This window comes from Mustela erminea, chromosome 4 (genome assembly GCF_009829155.1).
Source record: "Mustela erminea isolate mMusErm1 chromosome 4, mMusErm1.Pri, whole genome shotgun sequence".
Lineage (NCBI taxonomy): Eukaryota > Metazoa > Chordata > Mammalia > Carnivora > Mustelidae > Mustela > Mustela erminea.
Genome location: NC_045617.1, coordinates 56,325,473 through 56,346,550, shown reverse-complemented (window position 1 = coordinate 56,346,550; position 21,078 = coordinate 56,325,473). Strand labels below are relative to the sequence as shown.

Genomic DNA, 21,078 nt, shown 5'->3' with positions numbered 1-21,078 from the left:
CCACATCAGGCTCTCTGCTCAGCGGGGAGCCTGCTTTCTCCTCTCTCTCTGCCTGCCTCTCTGCCTACTTGTGATCTCTATCTGTCAAATAAATAAATAAAATCTTAAAAAAAAAAAAAAGAAGACCTAACAATGTTAAAATGACAATAGTCCTCAAAATGACTTACAGATTAAATGCAATCCTTATCAGAGCCCAGTTACTTTTTCATAGCAAAGGATAAACTGATCCTAAAATTATATGGAAATGCATGGGGCACCAAATAGTCAACATAATCTCAAAGAAGGATTTGCACTTCCTGATTTAAAAACTCACTACATTACATAAAGTCATATAATATAATAATATTGGGTAATATAATAAGTAAATTCTTATGTGCTAAACAAATAAACATGTCAAACAAATTTTCCAACAAGAGCTTATGTTAATGAAAGGGAAAACACTAAATCTCAAATTAAATTTGCAACTTACAGCTGTATGTTGAATTTGCTTGTGTAGGAACATACCTGTTCTGACACTTATAAGAAAGAAAAAAAGAATCTGGGTCATTTGCAGAGTTTAGTATTAAATTGCAAGTATGACACTGTGGCTTCTTTCTGTTGCTATGGGCAAGTTTCTTGAATGATTTCAACAGATCCTTGAACTGAACAGAAATTGCTTCCCACTCAGTTATAATTTTACCATGCAGAGGGTAGAAATTGGGAATAAATAATGAAAGAGGTCATGCAAGTTCACATGTAATGCTCTGTGTGGGATGTAGCTGATGATTGGAGAGGGGAACCGTGACCTGATGATAGAAAGATACTGCTTCATGATCTGAAAGACATTCTGGCAGCTCTGACTTTAATTTCACGTAAGAAAATGGGAAGAAAGTACCTACATGAAGGAACAAATATGGTTGCTGAAGTTGTGCCTTTAAAGTTGTACCAGAAAGAAGTAGACAATCCCTGATTAAGTAAAGGGCAGAATGCAGACAGCAATCTGATTATCATTGTGGCATTATTTGCCACATAGCTACCATATCACTGAGACAAACATGCAGAGATGAAAGACATATAAAATGTTTTCCTAAAAAAAAAAAAAAAACCACCAAACTTTTATGTGATCCATAGATTTCTTTCTTTCTTTTTTTTTGAAGAAAAGAGAGAGAGAGAGAGAGAACAAGCAGGAGGAGCAGCAGAGGAAGAAGGAGAAGCAGGCTCCGTGATAAGCAGGGAGCCCAAAGTGGGGCTTGATCCCAAGACCCTGAGGTCATGACCTGAGCCAAAGGCAGACACTTAACTGACTGAGCCACGCAGGTGTCCCCACAGATTTATTTCTTGACAAGAGATTTGGTGGAGTAAAGATGGCCACCATTTCTTTGTAACTCTTTCCTTGGAGAAGTGTTGTTTATTTTTCCCCAGCCTCAATCTAGTTTGGCTCTGTGACTGCTTTGGCAGTAGATTATGCTGAAGTGACATCATGCTAGTTCGAACCCTTTGAGGACTGACAGGCAGGTTTTGCGTCTGACCTCTGGGAATACTGACTCCTGAAATTCTCCCTCTCAGAACCTAACTGCCATCCTGTGAAAGGCCCAACCCCATGAAGGGTCATGTGAGATGTTGTGGTCAAGCTCCAGTTTCCGGCAAGTGTCAACTGAGAACCACGTGAGTGAGCCATTTGGATGTTTCAGCTCAAGAGAGCCACCCAACAACTGTGGCCCCAAGTGACATCCCAGAACCAGAACCGCCAGGGTGATCTCAATCAATACAGAGAACTGTGAGGAGTAATAATATGGCTGCTTTAAAGTATTACCTTTTGGCTGGTTTGTCACACACCAACAGATAATCAAAGCAATCATGTACATAAAGATGTATGTTAAGTTGTGTTAAAACTTAGGTTTACAGAGGGCATGGTAAAAAAATGAGTAAATTTGATCTATGTCAACAACTCTGTTTATAATCCAATGGTCTCCTCAGAACTTACTCAAGGGGATTTTAGCAACTCAGTAGCCTGCCTTCAGACCTGATCTCTTTTCTAAAACCAAGCTTTATATTCCACTGGGTCCTAGACAAAGAGTCTGTGAAAGAATTCTTAGTACCTCCAACTTAACACGTCAAAAGTACTCCCTCTTCTCTAAAGTTGAAGCCTGCAGACAAAGCTTTTATTCAGAACTTTACCTTAGTTAAGATTGTTCACTTGTTTTATTTTAATAAGATGAGATGAGAGCAGAAGGATGTTAACAAATTTTAGATGGAACTTTGATGTTAATATGATATGTTTTAAAAGAGATTAAAATAAAACAAAACAAAAGCAGACCACCTCAAGAGATAATCAACCTAGTTATCCTGAAAGAAAACTTCAGATTCAGGACATGGTACATTGAAATCTCTATGTGTTGAGCTAATTTTTGAGTTTGGTTTCTGAGTCTGTCATCCGAATTTGCTCAGAATGAATCAGTGGTATAAAATTGAGTTATTTTGTCCCTTTTAGGTTTTAGATTTTGCCTCTGATACCCGACTTGAGTTAAATGTCAGTACATGCTTTTGTGGATTGACAAGACACATTTTCCACTATAGTCCACTAAGAAAGAAAGTACATGTGGAATGAGACCTGTCTTCGGGGATGGTTTGAGGAAAAACTAGCCATCTGTATAATTTTGAGAAAGTGGCTAACACACTTTCCCCCTCAATACCTAAATCAAGAAAAAAATAACTGTCTTTGCCCTGTTTATCTGGAAGAACTGTTCTTCAAAATCAAGTGATCTTACATGTATGTGAGTCTATTTAAGGAGTGAAAAGTTATTTTTAAACTAAAATTCTTTCATTGTTAGTCATGATAATTCTGCTTCTAGTAATTGCATAATTTTTTTCTGTCATTTCTGGAAACTATTTTATTATACTTTTCTGAGTTCCAAAGTTGATCTTTTTTTCAGATTGTGGTAACTTTGCCTGCTTTGCTCACAAAGGCCTCCGAAGTTAACTGATAATTAGTTGAAACATAAACCACGGTAGAAATATTGGGGAGAGAAGAGAAAAAAAATGTAGACAGAAAATGATAATTTCAAGCGTTTAAACCTCTACCCAAACCTTCTTTCTTTTTATCTCATTTTAACCCATCCGGGACCTATACATTATAATCCCGAGATTTACTGACCACCAGGTCCTGTGTCCTCAGTTTCTCTGCACATCCAGCTTCAATACCATGACTTGACATTATAATCACACCTTCGCAAATACTATTACTCCCTTCCTCTTCTTACATATTATGTATTTCTCCTAGAATTTTATGTACACGGAATTACATAGTAAACACTGTTGTGCCTTCCTTAACTCTTAAACCTAATTTTTAAATGATTTATTCCCTGTATGTACCTGTATGGTACCTTTAAATCCTGAATGGTATTAGTGGATACATCACATTTTGTTTATTCTCCTATGGATGGACTTTTAGGTTATTTCCAACTGCTGTGGTCATGAATAAAGCCGCTATAAATTTCTTGTACAAATCTTTGTGTGAAGATGTGTTTTCATTTCTCTTAGGTAAATACCTAAAACTGGAATTGCTGGATATTGAGGTAGGTGTGTGTTTACCTTTATAAGAAACTGCCAAATAGTTTTCCAGAGTCATATCCCAGCATCAGTGAAATTGGTCATTGCTTTGTCATCCTCTCAACACTTGATATGCAAATTACTTAGTTTCTGCTTCATAACAAATGTCCCACATAACTTAGAGCCGTTAAACAACACTGATTTGAGCCAGCTCCTTGGAACTTGATGGCCTCGGATAGCCTCACTTGCGCATTTGATGGTTGCTTCATTGTCACCTGGGATAACAGGCATGACTTGCCCATGGGTGTTAGAAACTAGCCAGGACTCAGCCACATGGCAACAGGGTTACACAATCAGTAAGAGAATATAAGCTCCGATACACTTTCATTTCCCAATCCTCTGCTTGGTTGACGTTTGCTAATATCCCAGTAGCCACAGAAAGTCATGAAATAAGGGTTTTGTTATAGGAATTAGATCTTAGGCAAAGATGAAGTAAATGGAAGGATGCTGGAGGATAAGAAGGAGTTACTAACAAGACTGCCTACCGTACTGCTCCAGGTAGACCAGTTAGAGCTTGCAGGCAAATCTGAGAAACTCAGCATATCTGGCCACTGTAGAAGGATTAAGAAGAGGAAGTTCATGGTGAGATTTATGGGAAGTTGTTGCCTTTGTGTAGCTACCATCTTTGTAGGTCCACAGCCAAGCAACTCCCCCACCCCCGCCCGGCCCCACCTCCGCTGCAAGCATCTGATGGTTGACTGGGGCTGCTTTTGTTCTGCCTGGAAAGAGAGTTAAACAGCTTGGCAAAATGAGATCATACTGTGTCCCGGGGACACGTTTGTACCTGTTTGACACTAAATCTGACACCGATAGAGAGTAATGAGAATAATGGTCACTGCTTCCTTACAGGCTTTAAATAGTACACAAGTTCCTCTTTTGGCCAAATCTAAAAAAGAAAATGAAATTCTGGGAAACGTAGTCCTCAGTTTAACTAGGTTTGCATGGAATAATCCGGTGCATTTTTATTAGTCATATTTTTTAAATCTCAGCAGTACAGTAGGTCTGTATCTACTCCATTGCATTGAGATTTGATTTTTAATTTTCTTAACAGTAACTATTTTGAACAGACATTTTAATGAAGTTCAGTTCATCAAACTTTTTATTATGGTTTTGTGTGTTCTAGGAAATTTTTGAATACCTTCCAAGTTTGCAAAGATACTCTCCAATATTTTTTAATGATTTAAATTATTTTTAATGATTTAAAATATTTTTAATAATTTATTTTTTAATGATTTTTAAATTTTTAATTCCAGTATAGTTAAAATAGTATGCTATACTACTTTTAGGTATACAATATAGTGATTCAACAATTCCATGCATTACTCAGTGCTCACCATGATCCTCCTCACCTATTTTTTCCAATTCCTCCTCCCCATCTCTCCTCTGGTAACCATCAGTTTGTTTTCTTTAGTTGAGTCTGATTTTTTGTTTGTTTGTCTCTTTCTTCTTTGTTAGTTTTCTTTTTTATTAAATTCCTCATAGGAGAGAAATCATATGATATGGTATTTGTCTTTCTCTGACTGACTTATTCACTTAGCATCAGACCCTCTAGATCCATCGATGTTGTTGCATGCAAATGGCAAGTTTTCTCTACAATGAGATCTTCATGCTATCTTGCGTTAATTCTTGTATATGGAGTGAGGTACTGTTCAAACTGCATTTTTTTTTTTCCCATGAAGACATCCAGTTCTTCTGGTACTACATGCTGAAAAACACATATAATCTTTTCCATATTAAATTTCACTGGTGTCTTTGTAAAAATAAATTTATTACATTTCATTGTACAAGTCTCTATTTCATGGCTTCCTATTTTAATTTATTATCTTTTCTTATTCCATATCAATAATTATCATGGATTTATGGTAATTCTTCAAATAATACAACTCTTTCAAATTTGTTCTATTTAAACATTTTAAAAAATTATTCTAAGTCATTGATAGCTCTATATTAATATCAGTACAAAAAATAAACTGCATTTTCTTTTTTTTAAGATTTTATTTATTTATTTGTCAGAGAGAGAGGGAGAGAGTGAGCGAGCTCAGGCAGACAGAGTGGCCGGCAGAGGCAGAGGGAGAAGCAGGCTCCCTTGCCGAGCAAGGAGCCCGATGTGGGACTCAATCCCAGGCCTCTGGGATCATGACCTGAGCCGAAGGCAGCCGCTTAATCGACTGAGCCACCCAGCCATCCCACCTGCGTGAGTTTTGATTGGAAATGCATCAAATCTAGAGAATTTTGGAAAACTGACATAATTACAATTTAAACCTTCTAATCTAGGAATATGATGTATTTCTCCACTTATTTAGGTCTTCTTTAATTTTAGCAATAAAATATTTGGGTAAAGCCTTGTATGGATCTTGTTAAATTTATTACTAAGTGATTTTTCATGCTAGCATTATAAATGGTATTATTTTATCCTCTGTCACCACTTCAATCTATTGTCGATAGAACAGCCAATTATTTTTATTAAAATGGAAATTCAGTATTACTCCCCATTTCATAACCAACAAAGGCTTCTTCTATGAAACATAATAAACACTAAAATTATTTTAATAACCAGAAATCTCTACATCATCCTGCCTCAACACCTACCATTGTTTTCCATGTTCCCTCTCCGACAACTGCATTGACCCCCTTGCTCTTTCTCTAGATGCCTCTCTCCTCCAGAGACTTTTCATTGTTGTTCCTTTGCCTGCAGTTGTCTACTCCAGATACATCCATGTCTTTCTCCTTCATGGTTTTCAGGTCTCTCCTTAGATGTCACCATATCACCTGACCCCTGATTACTGTATTTGAAATAAACCCAACTCACTCGTTCTGCACCCCCAAACCAATTTATCTGGGTGACTCACATTTTCATTTGCCCATGCTGGGCACTCCAGCTTATGTCTGCTGCCCTGGCATCCCACTTAGTTTTCAACTGTTTTTATTATAAAATGTGTCCCAATTTGGACATTAAATTATTTATCACCCTACCTTTATCATGATTCATTTTTCTTCATGGCCCTTTTTATTTGTGTGTCATATTATAGATTTGCAGGTTTGTTTTCCAGCTCCCCCAAAGAGACTATAAATTTCATGTGACGAGCATTTTTATTGTTGAGTGTTTTACCTCAGCCCCTAGAGCATCACTGGCACCTCACACTCAGTAAATATTTGTTGTATTAACTAAATAATTAGTAAGTATACAAGCTGAATGACTTTGCTTTTGAACTCCCCCCAACCCTTTCTGTAAAATGAAGTCCTACATGGAATGAGGTGATTAAGACCATTCTGGCTATGCATGTCATGATTGCTTGTGAAACCTGATCCAAATTTCATTTAAGTCAACAGCTGCTTTGTGTAGAGGGAGTACAGTAGAGCAATGTTCTTCATAAGTTAGAATACTCAGCTAAAGCAATAAAAGACATTTTTCTAAAGTGGAATTTTGTCTAAGTAGGATGGATTGATTTAAAAATAATAACCAGAATGACTTTACTTGCAGAAAGACTCAAGTGGAAAATCATATTAATCCTTTTCTGACCTAATTGAGTTTTTCCATACGTTGTTATAATGCTAAAACATATTTTACAGTATAGGTGACGTTGTTTAGGGATTTCATTTTATGATTATGACCCCCAAGTTTCTATCTAGAGCCTACATCTGTCCCCTAAACTCCAGACTCATATTCAGCTTTCTGTGAATTCTCTGCTTATGCTTCTAGTAGAAATCTAAAAATGAACTCGTTCAAACCCGAACTCCAAATTTTCTCCCCAAACCTTCTGTTCCCACAATTTTTCTCTTCTCAGTGGACAGCTGCTTATAGTTACTCAGGCCAAAATCCTTGCTGCCTGCCTTAATTTACCTTTATTTTTCTTTTTTTTTTTTTTTTTCTTAATTTACCTTTTATCTCATACACTGTAGACCTTTTTGGTTATCCACTGAAATGTACCCAGGATCAGACCAGTCTCACTCTCCTACACTTCTTCCCTAATATGGACAATATTGTATCTCTCTGAATCCCAGCCGTAGTATTTTAACTGGTTTTCCCCAGCTTTTTTGCCCCCCACCCCTGCTTCCATACTCACCATGCCTACTTTCAGCAAAGCATCCCAAAAGATCATTTTAAAACCTAAATTGCCAGATCATGTAACTTCTCTGTCCCAAATCCTCAAATTGTTTTCATGTGACTCAGAATGACGGCCATGTTCCTGATAGGGGTCTATGGGATCTGCCATTCTAATGTCTGATTTTTTCTTTTATATCAAAATATGATATATTATTTGTTTCAGAAGTACAGGTCTGTGAATCATCAGTCTTACACAATTCATAGCACTCACCATAGCGCATACCTTCCCCAATGTCCATCACCCAGCCACCACCAACCCTCCTAGCCCCCTCCTCTCCAGCAACCCTCAGTTTGTTTCCTGAGATTAAGAGTCTCTTATGGTTTGTCTTCCTCTCTGGTTTCATCTTGTTTCATATTTCTAAAGTGTAAATTTGATGAAGTGTTTTTAGTGTTGAAGTACAATTGCCATGAAACATTTTATTAGTTTCAGTTGTGCAACTGAAACTGAAACTGCAATTGATTCAACAGTTCCCTATGTGACTCACTGAGCACCTCCATTGAGTGTGGTCACTGTCTGACTTCCATCTTTTACTACTTTTCTCCTTGTTCTGTTTGTTCTACTGATGGGTGGCAAAAGAACACACTGCATACCCTCCTACCTCAAAAGATAACCCACTATTGACTTTCCTGGAATCAGCTTTCCCTAGGAGGAAGGAATGGTTCTATCTTTTACACACTTCAGGTCTCTCTTCAGACGCACACTTTTATCTTTTCTATCTTTTACACACTTCAGGTCTCTCTCTTCAGACAGAGTGGTCATTGCTGCACCCTTGATACGAAATTACAACTTCCTCCTTGTTCCCACATTTCCTATGTTCTTTACCCTAATTCCTTTTCCTGCTGAGTAATTAGACTCATCTGACACACTGGAACAACATACAGTATTTTGTGTGTGTGTGTCGTCTGTCTCTCTCTCTCCTAGAATGTAATCTCAAGAGGTCTGGGGCATTGTCTGTTTTGTATCCTCCCTACAGCTCTCCATCCCTGGGAACTGCGACTGGAATATAGTAGATGTTCAGTAAGTATTTGTGGAATGAGAGAATGAATGAATCTATTTGCTCGACAACGTTTTTCTTATCCAGTGCTCTTCTTTCTCCTCCGGTCTTCAGCTCCATTCAACGACAAAAAGAAAACACTCCTTGATAAAGCAAACTTATTTCAAATGCGTTCTCTTTAATGTGTATCTGTAGACCGTGTTTTTCAGAAACTTGTTTATGAGGCTGAAAATAGGCACAAATGCAAACGGGGTAAAATGCCAAACACACCTGTAAGCATCACCCTCCAACAGACCCATGCATATTTGGAGTCTCAGAGAGATAGCAAGGTTGGCTGTCAGTCCTCTTTAGTTCTCAGAGGAAACAGCTGGTAGCAGCAGAGGTATTTTGATGCTTTCCCACTTTTCCCAGGGCCACTACTCACTTCTTCCTGTTTTAGTTCTGCCAACAACCCACAAACTATAGGTCCTTATGCTACCTTCCCATTGTTGAGCGCTCCCCACCTCAGACCCTCCCCACCAAAGTGTTCTCGCATCCTGGAAGTGCTGGCATCTAGGTTCAACCTGAAAATTTTCTAAGTGAGAAAACTGGGAACTCTGAGAGGGGAAATGACTTACCCAAAACCACTCAGAACTGGCCCTGGAGGTCAGGCCTCAGTCCTCTCTCCTGTCAGTCTTGACTGCATTGAGTTTCATCAGCCTGGTAGTCTCATTAAATAAATAGAAGAAATAACCTAAATTCCAACAATAAGACGATGGTTAAGTATACTCATATGATGGTTTACGACAGAGCTATGAAACATCATGATGTAGAAAATTCTTAAATAACAATGGTAAATGTGGGCAACATAGAGAACTGAAAAACCCAAGTAGTATAATCACCATGATTTGTGTATATATGGGAAGGCTCTATACATCAAATCTGTGGTCATTTCTGGAAGATGAGATTGTGAGGTATACTTTCTTATCTTTATATCTTATGATTCCAATGTTGTACTTTTATATTTACTTTTATTTAAACACTTTATTTATTTATTTGACAGAGAGAGAGACAGCAAGAGTAGGAACACAAATAGGGGGAGTGGGAGAGGCAGGCTCCCCGCAGAGCAGGGAACCTGACATAGGGCTCGATCCTGGGACCCCAGGATCATGACCCAAGCCAAAGGCAGATGCTTGACTGAGCCACCCAGGCATTCCCCAAATCAATACTTTTAGAATAAAAGGGTATTTTATCCCTGCACCACACTTCTGATTAGTTCAAAGGTGTGTATATTTATTTATTTATTTAAATTTTTAAAAATTTTTTAATTTTTTATAAACATATATTTTTATCCCCAGGGGTACAGGTCTGTGAATCACCAGGTTTACACACTTCACAGCACTCACCAAAGCACATTCCCTCCCCAATGTCCATAATCCCACTCCCTTCTCCCACCCCCCCTCCCCCCAGCAACCCTCAGTTTGTTTTGTGAGATTAAGAGTCACTTATGGTTTGTCTCCCTCCCAATCCCATCTTGTTTCATTTACTCTTCTCCTACCCACTTAAGCCCCCATATTTTTAAACATTATGATATATTTATAAACATTAACTTTTCTTGTATAAATAGCATTCATACAATACGCATGAGACATAAATGTGTGGAAAACTGAATGAGCTTCATGAATGTAAGGAATTACTTGGGGGGTGGCGGTGTGCCTGGGTGGCTCAGTTTGTTAAGTGTCTGCCTTCAGCTGAGGTCATGATCCCAAGGTCCTAGGATTGAGCCACGTGGGGATCCCTGCTTGGCGGGGAGCCTGCTTCTCCCTCTCTCTCTCTGCCTGCCTCTTTGCCTACTTGTGCTCTCTCTACCTCTGTCAGATAAATAAATAAAATCTTAAAAAAAGGAAAAAAGAATTACTAGAGGGGTGCCTGCATGGCCCAGTCAGGTTAGCATCCGGTTCTTGATTTTGGCTCAGGCCATGATCTCAGGGCCCTGGGATGGAGCCCCACATTGGGCTCTACACTCAGCAGGGAAGTCTGCTTGAGGATTCTCTCTCTCCCTCTCTTTCTGCCTTTCCCCCAACTTGTGCTCTCTCTCCTCTCTCTTTCTCTCTCAAATAAAAAACAAATCTTTAAAAAAACTACTAAAATTAAATTGAAAGAGAGAAGGACTTTTAACTCTCTTCCTCAGGTATATAATGTGGAGGTTTTTTATGCAAATACATTATATAATCAGGAAGCCTTGCTGTTTCCCTTGAAACTCTCATATTCTAAAATTATACTTCAATCTAATTTATTTTTTACCCTCCCCTAAATTGTTGAAGTTGTTTAAAGTTCTCATAGGTCACCCTAACACAAAATTCTGTCAGTCCCTTCTTTGCAATTGTAGATTTGGCCACTACTTTAGTACTGCACAGAGATAAATAATGGTGCTTCATAGGAGAATGACGATGGTAAACTTTGTTTTGTTGTTTCTAACATACGAATCTCAATCAATCATCCCAATAATCTATTTATAACCTTGGGTGGGGGCGGGAGGACAAATACAGTGAGGTTCGAAGAGTCTAAATAGCACGCCTTCTAGTATGTGATGGAGTTTGGTTGAAGATCAGCTCTACCCACTAATAAACTCACGCTCTGCTGTCTGTCCACAGTCCTTTAACTTAACTTGGTGGCCTTTCTCTGCACAAGTGTCCTTTCATCACGTTGTTCGCTCTTCCCAGGCTCTCAAAGCGCCACCTCTCACCATCCACAACTTAGGGCTGCGGCAAGTTGCCCAGGGCTGCTCCATGATCCAGATCTGAATTGTCACTCTCACTGTCACCATTTATCTCTTCTGTGCCTATGCCCATGTGTCAGCGACTTTCACTAGATGCTTGTCACTGGTCACCGGTCCTGAGGACACCCCCTTGGATAGCTGTACTTGAGGCTTCCTTTGTATCTGACTCACACTTTCCCATTGAACTCATTGCATCATTTTGTAAGTATTTGTTCTGGTTTCTGTTTTTTCCATAAGATCAATTCCTACAGGAACAGAAACCAAATCTTATTGATCTACTTAGAAATACCCAAGGCATAAAGTTAAATCTCCAAGTAAACTAAACTTCCAGATAAACACAATTAAGTTAAAGTTACAAAAGAAACAAATATTAAAGTATATGCTGCCAGCATCCTACATGGTAAAATTCACAATGTCTTGGAACTAATAAAAAATGTAGCAAATAAGGAGAACAATATACCCCATTCAGAGGGGAAAAATTAAATTAACTGAAATTGACCTAGAAGTGTCATAGGTGACAATTTAATAGATGGATATATTAAAATATTTATATTATACTATAATTATATTTCATATTGTAAAATGGTAACAGCCTTCCAGTTTTTCAGTTCTTCCAATAACTATTTACTGAAACTCTCATTGGTCTGAGAAATACCTGTTGATGCATTTTCTTCCACAAACACGCTGTTCTAGTTTACCACAGCTGTGGTGAAACTTATGTCGTGCTGTTGATGTTCCATCTGTCACCTGTGATGGGCTCCTCCTTACCAGCTGATCAGATCCCAGTTTCCAAATTAAAATCTTCCCTTTTACCGTGTTTCTAATCAATCTGATCATGATGTCTCTGGGTATAGATGTTTTCATTTTTATTGGGTTTTGGGTTTATTGAGTTCCTAGAATTTATGGACTTGACAAAATTTGGAAAATTTTCAATCATTATTTTTCCATTTGAGGTTTCTGTATTTCTTTACCCACCTGCCTACCCTCCCTGTTCATTCAGGGACTTTAACTGCACATGTATTAGTCTCTCTGAGATTGTTTCACAGCTCCCTATGCTTTTCTCCTCCTCCTCCTCCTCCTCTTCCTCCTTCTTCTTGTCTTTTTCCTCTGTGTTTCATTTTGGATTGGTTGTATTGCTGTGTCTTCAAATTTATTAATTCACAAATTCAGTAATTCACTGTTCTGCAGTGTCTAATCTGCCCTCAACCCCATCCCATATAAAGTTTTTCAACATGAACATTGTATTTGCAGTTTTAGATGCTATTCAGCTGAACTTCACATATTCAATTTTCCTGCTAACTTCTTGAACACAGTTAAAATAACTATTTTAATATCCTGCTTAATTCCATCATCCATTCTTTTTTTCTCATTACTTTTCAATTGGTTGGTCTTTTCCTCCTTTTAGTAGGAATATTTTCATGCTTCTTTTCAAGCCTGGTAATCTTTATTGGGTACCAGTAATTTTGAATTCTACCTGTTGGGTGTTGGCTATTTTACTACTACCTCTGAACATTCTTAAGATCTGTTCAGGGAATCTGTTAACTTACATGGAAACAGTGTGATCATTTCAGGTTCTGCTTCTAAGGTTTGTTAGATGCGACAATGAAGTATCAGTACAGAGTGAAATTTTCATCCCTACTGAGGCAAAATGCCAAGGCCCATTTCCTGTGAATTATGAGGTGTCTCCCGTCATGCTGGTGGGAATAGGCCCTATGTAAACTCAAAGAAGGTTGCTCCTAATCGTCTCCTATGGTTTTACTGTGGCCTCAGGACATTTTTTCACGTGCTTATGCAGACTGGCACTCAGACAGACACTGAGGGCCTGCCCTCAAGTTTCTCCTCTCTGTATAGCTCACTCCTCCACATACTCTGAGTTGGAAACTTTAGCCACAAAGCTTCCCTGGATTCAAGCTCTGTCTCCCCAAATCAGGGGCACCATCAGCATCTGCCAGTGTTCCCCGCCCTATGTCAGAGCCTCACAGTAAGCTAGGACCATTATAAAGCCTGTCTTTTGTTTCTACCTCTTGGGGGAACATTGCCTTTCATTGCCAATGTCCTCACCTATTTCATTCGGTGTGTTAGTTATTTTCACGAGAAGGTAAATGCAGTTCCTGTTACTGCCTTTTGTTTGGGAGCAGAAACTTTTCCAACTCTCCTTTGAGAGTCCACTTCCTAGAATCAAGCCTGAGATCAACAGCGCTGCGTCAGTTTTCAGGAAACGAACTCCAGCACTCAGAGATTTGAATGGTTGATGTTTACTAGTGAGTGTTTTGGGTAACATCTCTAAATGGAAGGCAAGCAGGATGAGACAGAGGATAGAGTGCAGTGTCGTTGTGACCAAAGTCTCCACCAGTAGCAAGGGAGCTCTGGAAAGAGAAGAAACTTTCAGGATTGTGGAGGTTTTATCCCCTCCCTTTGTGCACTAATGAGATGCAGGCAGCTGTCCAGGAGAAGTCATGACCTTAGGCTGAGTGACATAACCGCCTCTCATAGGAGAGGTGACTGCATTATTGTTCAACTTCAGGTTCCTATGCAACCCCATGAAGTGTTTTATTACTCCCTGGAAAACTATTGCTTCAGATTTAAATGACTAATTCAAATGGAAATTGTTTTTCGGCCACTATCATGAAAATATCTTAATTCCTTAGTCTCCCATTTTTGTTAAGAATCCCCACTCTCAAAGATAATTAAAACTGTAAGTTAATATCTACCCAGACTAATGAGACTATCTTGAGCAGGGACATTTGGCTTCATATTTGCAAGGTTCAAATCCTTCATAACTAGTGGGGTCCGGAGAGGCAGAACATCAGGGGACAAGACTGAATCTAAGTTGCAATTTTTAATATTTTCCATGACCTGGAGTAACCATTCCTCTATACTCCCTCTGAATGGGGCATGGTAGCAGAGGGCTGACGAGCAACCACAAGTATAAAGTTTTAGTTTCGCAAGATGAATAAATTCTAGGGATCTGTCGTACAGCATTGTGTCTACAATGAACAACACCGTATTATACATTCAGAAATATGTTAATATCATCTATTAAGTGTTGTTACCACAGTAAAGAAATACAATACGTTACAACACAACATGACGTAGTAGTGTGCACTCCAAAACCAGACTGCTCACATTTACACTGTGCCTCCACTCCCTCTGTGCTTTGGACTTTGGCCAAAAGCTCACTTTTCTTCTCTATAAAATGGGCTGATTGTACACCTCATAGGGCTGCGATACTGAGTTCAAGGCAGATTAATGGGATTGTAAAGAGCATTGGTCGGCGCTAGACGGCGTGGTGAGAATCCTGCCTGACACTTACTAATTTAACTTAACCTTTCTGCCTGTTTCCTTGTTTACACAAAAAAGGGATTGTAATATTAACAAATTCCTAGGTTGTTTCTATGAATTATGTGAGTTAATGCAGGAAAAGAGCTTTGTAGAGTGCCAAGCAGACAGCGAATTCTCAGTAGGTGTGAGCTCGGATGATGAGATGTTGAGGGAGTTTGCAACTTTGAACCGAATTTGGTGAGAACTCAAACAGATCCTGCTCTCGTGCCCTTGGAGGCTAGCACGTGAGAAGGGTCAGGGCATAAGGACATAAGGGCATAAGAAAGCAGAATATTGTAAGAATTTTAGGATGCATAAAGCTCTGTGGCAAATAAAGGAAAATGAAGTCAACCGTACAGAAGAATGGCACTCTAAGGACAAAATTTGAAAGATCAAGTCACCAGAACCAGAAGCAGAACGCGTAGAATTTACACCTTCTCATCTGATTGCTTAAATTCTAGGGGACTTACACCTGACCTGACTGCAAAGACAGGTTGAAAAGCACCATGGATGTTAACTATTTCTGGCCACGGGACCGAGCGTCTCAAGGCACCCAGAATTAAGGCTTAAGAAACAGGAATGCTGCCCCTCTCTTTGCCGGACCCTGCCTAGTTCCAGTCATCTGGAGCTCCCAATGGTAGGTGGAGAAGTGATTACCAAAGTTCACTTCCCCATTTCAGCAGATCCGCAACTAGTCCAAAGAGAAAGCGTTGCCTGTTCTGTTTCTCCAGGCATGGGGAAGTGAGTGTTTCTAACGACTTCCCTGTGGAGCCTGGGAGTGTTCCTGTTGCCTGAAGTCAAAAAACTCTTCCTCAAAAAGTAAGTACAGATCGGAGAGAAACTGCACTGTGGGTAGTAAGCTCTAAGAACAGGTAAGCCCTGTTTCTCAGCCTTTGAAAGTTATTTAACAGCCAGAGAACTTAGAAATCCTGGCTGGAGCTGAGTTGCAGGGCAATCGTCTGGATTTGTGACTCTGAAAGATTGCAACAAGGTTGGTTAGCCTGGGATATTGCCGAGAGCAAAGGCTGTGGAGTTTGGCTCAGCCTGCTCTGCCCACTTCCCCATGTACCCACAAACCTCTTAACCTCTCTGCACTATAGCTTCTTTACTTGTGAAATATGATATTAGCTATCATTATTTGAGTGTTTATGATGTCCCCAAACACAACATTTGAGCTAAGTATTAACTTTCCCTTTTCACAAAGAGAATGGAATCCAGAGGGATGAATATCTTACCTAAGGTAACTCAGCTAATAAGAGTCAGCATTAAAATTCATGTTTTCCGGGCGCCTGGGTGGCTCAGTGGGTTAAGCCGCTGCCTTCGGCTCAGGTCATGATCTCAGGGTCCTGGAATCGAGTCCCGCATCGGGCTCTCTGCTCAGCGGGGAGCCTGCTTCCTCCTCTCTCTCTCTGCCTACTTGTAATCTCTCTCTGTCAAATAAATAAATAAAATCTTAAAAAAAAAATATTTCATGTTTCCCTCTAAAGCCTATGCGTGCCCTAAGGACCTAGCACCCCTCCCTAAGTCAGGCATGTAGAAGGAATGCAATAAATCACAATTATTACTGGTATTTCAAAATGGCATTGGCCATGATTTCCATCTGTACAGAACACAAATGTTTTTCTTAAAAGATACATGTAGGGCCAATTGTCTTTTTTTTGCACTGACACATACGAATACCATTTTAATACCATTTTATGGCTTATAGGGGAGCATGTTTGCCGCTTAGAATAATGGCCTGACCAGTGTTTAGTTCCAGAAAAGAGAGAAATTCTGTTTATGGGTGCTGCATACATACCATAATAAAGGACTAAGACTCAATTAAAGACTTTATATTTTCAAAAAAAAATTTTTTATCATCTCCTTTCATTCTTATGTCATTCTTAAGTCTTATATCCCTTATTTTTGTCCTAATTTAATAGAAGAGAAAGCAGTTTCTGAGTGGGAGTACTGATATGTTTGGCTTAGACCAGTGTTCCTCCCTTTTAGTGCCTCTAATCCGGACTATACCAGTAGCTGTGAAACTTTCGGCAAGACACTTTCCTTGGTCTGGAGGTTTTCATCTATAACATATGGGTGGGCCGAGGAGGTTTTGATTTCTAAAACTTTTCTTTTCTAAGGTTCTTTAACAATGAGTTCAGGGATGACCTTGGCTCAAGGTGAAACTCACCTGTTTGTGGGTTGGTTGCTTAAAATTGTGCTGTTTATACTCAATAGTCTTTGTATTTGCTTCTGGGTATGCATTTGATTACTTTGATAAGAGCTGGTATTCAACAATATTTTCTCAAAGTTTGGTCCTGTATTTTCATTCAGGAGTTCTCTGGAAATTTCAGTCCTGGGATAAATGAGGTGGAGCCCTCAAGATGCCTTTTTTTTTTGTCTTCACATATATAGGAGATGTTTGTAGGGTACTTCTTCAGTCACAATATTAACACTACAGACTCTGAAGTTATTTATCTTGCATATAGAAATACAATGATGTTGCTGTCCAATTGCTTGTCATTTGTGTAATGCCCCAAAACAATAAGATTGGGACAGTGTGTCAGGCAAAGGCTATGCTGAGTGCAGAGGGCTGGGCATTCATTTGTCAAAAGAGCTGAAAGATTTGCTTTATAGGAGGCTGGTTTTCCCCTGTGGAATTGGGCCTCTGAGCAATGCTCAGTCCCAAGATTATTTGAAGGGGATTATTTAAAGATAGTTAATTATTTCTAGGCTCACGGGAGCCGCCAAGGAACTTCATAGGGGTTCTAAACCTCAGGCCTGTGCTGGCCAGACTTCACTATAGTGAGGTTGTTTTTGGCCCACACAATATTTTGCTTTGTTATAATAAGTTTTGAAGCATTTCCAGTCTAAACATGGCTGGATTTCATTCATTCATGGCATCTGCCCGCTCCTTGAAGCAGGGGCCCCCTATTTGCCCTGCGTTCATCGTGTGCCAAGCATTTTACATACTTTTTTTTTTTCAAGAGAAAATCGTGAATTAGATATTAGCATCTCCTGTTTACAAACGAGTAAATGAGGTTCAAAAGAAAAACTTGCCAAAGGCAACCAGTAAATACCACTATGGACCGGCAGAGCATTAGGTTTGAGCCTTAATGGGTCTTGGTTTGCTTGGATCTGTTTCTTCTCCTCCAGTGCCTTCCCAAGTATATCAGTGTATCAATATATATGATACACATATATGAGTGTATCAAGGGCCACTTGACTCTATGACTAGGATTTATTCTTCAATATGAAAAACGGAGACACTGGGCTTTTCCATCACAGACTTCATTCATTATTAGCTAAACTTGGGCAACTAAGGGTGTCACGATCTCGTCTTCCCTTCAGGACCCCCCTGCACCCACCCTATTCTCCTGGACAGCCCTTTTCAAGCCATTAGCAATTCGGAGCGTCCATAATGTGTCCTTAGTTGCAAATGAAAGAGCTTGCTCAGCGGAGACAAGACCAGAGGAGAGGCGACATCGCATAAGAAACCGTCTTCAAATAATTGAAAATCCAAAAGAGAAGAGTATGTCCATGGTTCCAAAGAGCAAAGCCAGGTAGAGCGGACCTGATAGAGCTGCGGGTTATGAGAGCTGCCCATCACCCCTAACGTCAAATCTATGCCAAGGCCCCCCGGATTCCTCCCCAGTCACCCCACCCCTAGGCCACCTGGAGGTGGAGACCTGAGCTCGCCGCGCCAGCGTCCCTGGTCTCCGCCCCCAGAGCCGCTGCACAGGAGCCGAGGGGGACCCGCCCTTCTGCTGCGGCTGCGAAGCTGCCGTCTCCTTGGCAACCGCAGACGCGGAGCGGCCCGGGTGCCACTCCTCGCTCAGAGCTCGGTCGCCACTTGGTTCCCGGGTCCGAGTCTGCCTCTACCATGGCCTCCAAACAAACCAAAAAGAAAGAGGTGCATCGTATCAACTCGGCGCACGGATCGGATAAATCTAAAGAGTAAGGGACCTCTGCCTGCCCGTCCCAACCTGGCCTAGCCTGGTCCTGGGGCTGCTCTCGGGCAGCACGTTCTGCCAGGGCGGGAGTGGGGCCGGCCTACTCGCAGCTCCTCTGTCTTCTCTGGGAGATTCATGCTCCCATTCCTTCCTCATGCCTACCTCCACCCTCCCCCTTCCCAGAGCGCCTGGTTTCTCTGCCTCAGGTGCCCAGTGGCACTGTTGGATTCCCGCCGTGAACCTCCCACTCTTCCCGCCCCTCCCCTCCTTCATAGCCCACCCAGGTACATCCCGGGGCGCAGCTGCCTGAGGAAAGAGGCGTAACTCAAAGGATGTCCCGTTAGGGTCACATCTTCCTGCCCCCAATAATGACAGACACACACACACACACAGAGACAGAGAGATTTGAACTCAGTGCTTAATGGCGATTCCCTGGCTTCTATGGGCCCCATCCAACAACTAAAGAACTTGTATCAGATGACATCAGAAGTAAAATGGTTTTAAAACGTTAAACCTAGGGACGCTGGGAGGCTCAGTTGGGTCTGGGTTGGGTCTCTGCCTTTGGCTCAGGTCATGATTTTCGTGCTAGGATCAGCCCTCTGTCAGGCTCTCTGCTCAGAGGGGAGCCTGCTTCCCCATCTCGCTGCCTGCCTCTCTACCTACTTGTGATCTCTCTCTCTGTCAAATAAATAAATAAAATCTTTTTTTTTTTTTAAGTTAAAACTATATAAATATATGGTTCATGTTACTAATGTAACTCCTTTCCTACACACATCCTGATTCCTGATTCTCTAGTTCCCAGTTCTGTCTTCCCTCCTAAGCAGGCTTCCAGCTATCTGGCAGATAATCCATTCATTTTATAAACTTAAATTTTAGATACTATATTACATATATAGGTGATTTTAACAAGGTCTTATAAATCAGGTCATTTTAACATTTACCAAGGATTTTCATTCCTCTAGGTCCAAGTCTTACAAGGCCCTGTAGGATCAGACCCCTATTACTTTTCTAACTTCATCACTCCTTTGTTTACATACTAGTCTCCTCTCCACTCCCTGGAACACCTGTGTTGTTCCTACCTCAGGATCTTTGCACTTGCTATTTCTACTGTGGAAAAACTCTTCTCCCCAGATTTTTATATGGCCTTCTCCCTCACCACCTTTAGGTGTGTACTTAAATGTCATTTTCTTGTGTCAGCTTCTTGGGCCAACTGGTTTAAAATCATAGCCTCCATTTTCTTGCCCTCCCTATTTTGCTGCTTTATCTTTCTTGAAATTTTTATTCATTTAACATACCTATATATTTTGCTTTTTAAAAATTATGTTTATTTATGTATCTTCCCATAGAATGTAAGTTCCACAAGGGCAGAGCTTCTTTTTTTTTTTTTAATTTTATATACTATTGACTCCTTAGTATTTCAAGTGATTCTTGCCTTGTACATAGCAGACACTCAAAAATGCTTATTTAATGAGAGAATGACTAATTGAATAAGAGATTATAAAAGGGTTGCAATGGAATTTTTGAATATTTTTTAAAAACCCTTAGTCAATGATGGTTATAATTAATGAACTTTGACGGCTGACAACTCTCAAGGAGTTTTGGGGAAAATCTTTGACTTTAAAGAGTTTATGTCCTGAAAGAGATGAGATTGTTAACTCTCATGGGGGAGGGGAGGAAACTGACCAAACCAGATACCATAAATCATAGTACATGGCCTGGGCCGGTGATGGTTGTCACATGAGAGAGACAAGGTGCTTGCTGGTAAGATTCTAACTTTCCTTGCAAGCAGTTCCCATTTCTTTTTGAGATGATAATGTTATTTCTAACATGTTTATTTCTTCCAGAAAATATTCGAGTTGAATTGCATCAATAAAACTGTATATGTCAATTTATGAAAATACAAGCATAAAGGCAAATAGTTACACAAAAGCTAGGCATTGCTAGAAACTATTGAGCATTAAACATCAAATCATTAGATTTTGCTGTACATAATATAATAAAATGTGAAGTTTATTATAAATCAAGTCTCCCTTTAAAATTTTTCTGGAGATTCAAGCATAGATATCAGGCTAAGTCATCAACAAAAGATAAGTTGTCACCCTGCCTGGGACCTAGGGAACAAAGTCTATCAAGGCTTCAGTGTAATTGTCATTTGAAATAGTCTGGGGATATTTACAGTAAGCTTCCCTACATCATTTTACTGTACCTTATGGTTACACATCCAATAAATGCAATCAACTCTAACATGGTCCTAAACATGGAAAGGAGAGGAAGGGTCTTCAGAGCTTTGAAAATAGCAATCTCTAGCATACCTCTTTTATTCCCTCAAATTATTTGTCCTAATGGGGACAAATACCATGTTTGGCTCTCACCTAGCGT

At 40.0% G+C, this 21,078-nt stretch overlaps 1 protein-coding gene and 1 long non-coding RNA gene across 4 annotated transcripts in view; one reads left to right on the top strand and one right to left on the bottom strand.

The window, feature by feature from the left end:
• Window positions 1–1,081: 1,081 nt before the first annotated feature.
• On the bottom strand, window positions 1,082–18,521 carry LOC116588370. Its single transcript, XR_004284918.1, has 4 exons — window positions 18,422–18,521; window positions 9,306–9,421; window positions 1,366–1,371; window positions 1,082–1,092 (listed from the first exon to the last, which is right to left on the bottom strand). It is a non-coding gene; the product is annotated as an uncharacterized LOC116588370 (long non-coding RNA).
• ADGB (androglobin) overlaps window positions 18,416–21,078 on the top strand; it is a 173,228-nt gene continuing 170,565 nt past the window's right edge. For all 3 annotated transcript variants that reach the window (XM_032339299.1, XM_032339298.1, XM_032339297.1), the window contains exon 1: window positions 18,416–18,703. In XM_032339299.1, coding sequence (XP_032195190.1) covers window positions 18,630–18,703 — 74 coding nt within the window. In that variant the 5' untranslated portion in view covers window positions 18,416–18,629. The remainder of the gene's footprint in view (window positions 18,704–21,078) is intronic.